This window comes from Lolium rigidum, chromosome 3, assembly GCF_022539505.1.
Source record: "Lolium rigidum isolate FL_2022 chromosome 3, APGP_CSIRO_Lrig_0.1, whole genome shotgun sequence".
NCBI lineage: Eukaryota > Viridiplantae > Streptophyta > Magnoliopsida > Poales > Poaceae > Lolium > Lolium rigidum.
In genome coordinates this window covers 7,915,317-7,920,915 of record NC_061510.1, presented here as the reverse complement: position 1 = coordinate 7,920,915, position 5,599 = coordinate 7,915,317, and the positions used below count along the sequence as shown (strand labels likewise).

Below are 5,599 nucleotides of genomic sequence, written 5' to 3'. Positions count from 1 at the left end.
GATACGCCGTGCTAAAATCCAGCTTGGATCCTAGTACTTCTTGGATTTGTTTCCAAAATACTGATGTAAAGATTGAACCTCTATCTGAGACGATCTTCTTTTGTACTCCATGTTTGCTGACTATCTCCTTAATATAGATATCCACAAGCTTTTCCGAAGTATCCTTCTGATTCACAGCTAAGAAGTATGCACTCTTGGTGAGTCTGTCAATGATCACCCATATCATATCCTTTCTTTTACTGGTCATTGGCAGATCGGTAACAAAATTCATCCCAATCTCATCCTATTTCCATTCTGCAATATCCAAGTGTTTAAGTAGTCCAGCAGGACTCTGATGTTCTACCTTCGCTCTTTGACATGTGTGGCATTCCAAAACATACTTCGGGATGGAGGTAGTATTCAATGGTATAGGTTTTGAGTTGCTCTCGATTATAGCTCATCATGTTAGAGAGTTGAATACACTTGTTCGTATGACAGCCATTAGCCAATGTATGAAAGTAGACATGCCTTTAGGACAAGTAATAAAACGAAAAAGGTGTGCATGTAGTAGTAGTAGAAAACCCAAGCTCCGCAACCGTGTGACGGAGAAAGCTCTAGCTAGTGTCGATCGTCTCGTGGGAGAAAGAAAGAAAGGCTGAAAAGGAGACGGCAGATGCATGAGTCGCTACAAGTCGGCGGTCCGCTTGCTTTGGTACCTTTTTCACGTTGCACGCTACCATTTCCCGGCTCAGCGCGCCTTGACACTGACACGGACCCTCGTCTCGTCGTCGCCCGAATAAAACTCCTCCGACCTCCACCCCCACGCCATTGCCAATCTTTCCTCCGAGCTCTCCCAGCTGCTCCTCATCATCCCGTTAGTCACAGAAGCGCCATTGCTACTGCTGGTGATGAGGTGAGTAGGTAATTGGACGGGAAGAGGAGAGGGATGCCCATAGCTGGAGCCGCGCAACAGGGTACCACCACATTCCACCTGCTGCTCCACGCCCACAACCTAGCCTGCGCCGCCATCTACTCGGACCCCGCGTCGGTGCTCGACCGCCGCGCCAGCCCCACCGCCAGCCCGCCGCCGGCCACGCTGTCTTCCTCCTCGCCACTGGCGGCCGCCGGCGTGGCGGCCCTCGCCAAGAACGTCTCCCCGCCCCCGCCGGCGCCCGCATGGCCGCAGCCGCCCTCCGCCGCGGGGGACGACTGGGTCCACCACCTCCCGCCCCTCGACATGGCCGGCTGGGGGGACCCGCACGCCGCCGCCATGCAGCCCCCGCCGCCGCCCTCGCAGCAGGACAGCTCCTTCCTCCGCTGGATCATTGGCGGCGCCGACGACGACGCCGCGCCGGCGGACGACGACGACGCCCACCCGGATCTTGACCTCGACCGCGTCATGCTCCCCCGCCACCCGCCGCCGCCGCCGCCGCCCATGATGATGGGCCCAGGCCACGGCCTCCCGTTCACGCTCGCCGGCGACGACGCCAAGGACGCCGCCGCGCCTTTCCGTCCCCACCTGCACCAGCAGCAGCCCCACGCCGCGTTCCATGGCGCCTTCCCCTCTTTCGACGCGCACCCGGCCAAGCGGCAGCAGCAGCACCCGATGGCCGGCGCATCCTCGCCAAAGTTGCCCCCTTTCGCCGGCCCCGGCGCGGGCGGGTTCGCCGCGTCCGCCCTCAAGCCCAAGGCAGAGGCGCCGGGCCCGGGCGACGACGCGGCGGCCGCGGCCGCGGTGGACCAGCTCGCCGAGGCGGCCAAGCTCGCCGAGGCCGGCGACGCCTTCGGCGCGCGCGAGATACTGGCACGGCTCAATCACCGCCTCCCCGCCGCCCCCGCGGCCGGGACGCCGCTGCTCCGATCCGCCTTCTACTTCAAGGAGGCCCTGCGCGTGGCCCTCGACGCCACCGCCGCCTCCTCCTCCCCGTCCACGCCCGTCGACGTCCTCCTCAAGCTCGGCGCCTACAAGGCCTTCTCCGAGGTGTCCCCGGTGCTGCAGTTCGCGCACTTCACCTGCGTCCAGGCCGTGCTCGACGAGCTCGGCGCCGCCGCCTGCATCCACGTCATCGACTTCGACATCGGCGTCGGCGAGCAGTGGGCCTCGCTCATGCAGGAGCTGGCCCAGCGCCGTCCCGGCGCCGCGCTCAAGGTCACCGCATTGGTGCTGCCCTCGTCGCACCATCCGCTCGAGCTGCAGCTCATCCACGAGAACCTCTCCAACTTCGCCACCGAGCTCGGGGTCCCCTTTCAGTTCGCCGTGTTCAACCTCGATGCCGTCGACCCCACGGAGCTTCTTGCCATTGCCGGCGGCGACGCCATAGCCGTGCACCTTCCTGTTGGCTCGGTCCACGCCGCCGCGGTGCCATCCGTCCTGCACCTAGTCAGGCGGCTCGGTGCCAAGCTTGTCATCTCTGTCGATCGCAACTGTGACCGCGGTGAGCTGCCGTTTGCCGCGCACCTGTTCCAAGCATTTCAGTCCTGCGTCTTCCTGCTCGAGTCCCTGGATGCCGTCGGCACGGGCTCAGATGTCGCAAGCAAGATCGAGCGCTTCCTGATCCAGCCAAAGATCGAAAGCTGCGTTGTCAGGAGGCACCGTGCCGCAATCGCCGGCGACAAGCTGCTGCCCTGGCGGACAATGTTCGCATCGGCCGGGTTCGTGCCGGTGCAGATAAGCACCTTCGCCGAGGCGCAGGCCGATTCGCTCCTCAAGAAGGTGCCAGTGAGGGGTTTCCGTGTGGAGAAGCGCGCCGGATCGCTCGTCCTGCATTGGCAACGCGCCGAGCTGGTGTCGGTGTCGGCATGGAGGTGTTGAAGCCGACGGCTATCCGGCATCTGGCTCCACTGGTGAGCAGCCATGAAAAACAAGTTGGTAGGTTAGTTAGGACTAATGATCCTAACAATATTTCCGCTGCAACGATCAAATTACTCGTTAAGCACCGTCGCCTCCTTGATGGATGTTCTGCTGATTCTGTCGCTTGTTTTTAAGTAGATTGGTTGGCAGACTGCAAGGTCTGGTACAGTATCAATGTATTTTAGTACTCATGTTACTATCTTCATATGGAATCAATGGTTATGGTGTTTGAAATGTCCATTGAAGCTTCTATTCAGACATTTATCTTGCTATTGGTTATGTGTTAGGTACCACAAGCTGTTACCATGCGATAAAGTTCCAAAAGTTTATCATAGCCTTGATCCTATAGTAACAAAAAATCACCTGCTTTAAAGGATTATGTTGGTCATTGTTCATAATCTTCATTTTTCCCGAAATGCTTGCGTATACTTCTGTGAAAGTAAGCATCACAGTAATTGCAATTGTTCCTTTTGTTCAAGTACAAAAGAATAAGAAAGCCAAGACATTCAAATCTTCTAGGATGCATCAAATTGGCGTCTAATATAATCAGATTCTCACGGACTTGCATCAAAGGTCTTATTATAAGCAATATGCATGCAAATGAGCGGATCATAGTGGTTTGTTCATTGTGCTATTTGATCTTTTATGCACTTTTTTTTGTTTTCCTTTTTGCCTAGGATATTTTGTCCATTGAATTTACAAGCTAGCAGGCTATGTGTACTCTTAAATCCCATATTTAGTTTGTTTGATTTAAAGAAGCTCACTGTACTAGTAATGCAGGTATCGGTAACATTTGATGTTACACATCATACATGATCACAAGCTTGGTTTTGCAGTCTATCATTTTCTCTGGAAGTTCTGAAATTAGTAGGAACACTGGGTTTTTGACAAAGTTTATCTTTGGTCCAGAACACTGGATTTATACATTATTTATTTTGACACCTATTGGGACAAATTGATGTCGAACCGATATATCTGTAACTATTAGTTAACTTTTTTATCTATTCCAATCTCTATATATAATATCAACAAACAAACTTATGATATTTATTCTTAACAACTAGACAAGAAGATACTGATGTATGAGCGGTGAGGTCAGGTACAGTGAAAACAAAATCATACTTTTAGATCTCCTTGATCCGATGCCTTGAGAAAGCTCTCTCACTTCACGAACCTTCAAACACCTGTAAAGTAGAACTGCATGAGAAATGCATGTTTCGAAGTTAGAACAATAATAGCCTTTTTGATATTGTACGTTGAGAGAACATTTCCAAGTTGACAATTGTGGAATGCAGCAAGATTGGGAATAAAGTGGCGAGGGATGTTAGTGGTAAGCATAAAGCAGCAGACTTTGTTTTGCTCGCGTGAGATTTGTATTTGCATTATATTATCTCGCCCCCATTACAAAAACATTATATTATCTCAAAAAGTTGGCTACACTGGTTAAGAAGTGAAGACTCTTGCATAAATATTGATGGTTTCATCTACATAGTTTGTTTTACATTGGTGTTGCTTGATCAGATCTGTGAGGTATACCTCGTATGCTTATGCTATCATTCTTATTCTGAAGTCCTAACTTAGCAATATATGTTACTCATTTCATGCTTGCAGGTTGCAGCATCTTTGGCATCGTTGACCCAGGTATCACCAGTTTCCTTGTTGCTTCCTTCTGCCAGGTGAAAAATAAATTACGTAGATTTCTGCCCCTCATTTCATACTTACAGAATCTTAACATTCCTAACGCAGGCATAAGCAATTTCTATACATAAGTATCTGCTGCCCATTTAATAGTTGCAGCATCTTAACATTGTTAACTCTTAACCCTAATAGCACAAAATTTATTGGTGCTTCCTACTGGCAGCTGTAAAGGACAAGAAGGATTTATCCCTGGTTGTCTATGTATGTTGGAAACTTCCCTGCTGTTTAACCTATTTTTTCAGGTCAGAAGTTCTGGATATGTACTCTAGCAGATATGGACCGCATGTGTATCATTCATGACCAAATACGACGGCTTAGGTACTAACCTTCATCTACTACTCAGGTATAGGAGAAATAATAAGTCTCGTCTTCGAATCTCCTTTTGAGCAGGATAAGTGAGCCCCTACTGCTGTTTAAACGACACTACCGGCGATTGACAGACGTTGGTTGCTTATCATCATGGAATTTCTCGCTGCAACATGAGACGAATCGTGTGTTTGTTCTGATGGCAATCACAACGTAAAGTGGCCGAGCTTTACCTCAATGGCAGCAGGCATCTCCTGTCATCAGCATTTGTACTGCTAATCGCGGTGCCAAATTCGTCCACGTTGGGGAACTGTTGTGAGGGTACAGTCCAATATGCTTATGCTGCTGCTGCCCCCCTGATGCTATCTGCAGGATTGGATGAACAAACAGATAAGGCTATAGCTGTCTCTAAGGTGCAGACTTCTTCCCTTCAGGCTTTGTCTTATTTGTCAGATTCGCGCAAATTGCGTAGCACAACTTGCCGCTGTCGACGTGTTATCAGAATTAGGAGGTGAAATGTGGAGTTGTTTGTTCAACATGACACGCCTAAGATCATGAAGGAAATATTACATATGGTCCAGGGTAAGGCTTGTGGAATTGAACGCTTCATGAGAGCTCAAATATCTTACTCGAATGGTTCAGGGTACTATTCACAAGTGAGGTCTCCACTCTCACAAGGTGATGAATCTGCAGTAGTTCTGCTCCAAAAGGTACCAATAGCTGCTGAGCACTGACTGAATACATATGAATTTTTCATGATGAAAA

At 50.7% G+C, this 5,599-nt stretch overlaps 1 protein-coding gene across 1 annotated transcript; it reads left to right on the top strand.

The window, feature by feature from the left end:
• Positions 1-727: 727 nt before the first annotated feature.
• LOC124694336 (scarecrow-like protein 6) lies at positions 728-3,070 on the top strand. The gene has a single exon (XM_047227332.1). The coding sequence runs from the start codon at positions 926-928 to the stop codon at positions 2,789-2,791; it is 1,866 nt and encodes a 621-aa protein (XP_047083288.1). The 5' UTR covers positions 728-925; the 3' UTR covers positions 2,792-3,070.
• Positions 3,071-5,599: the final 2,529 nt, after the last annotated feature.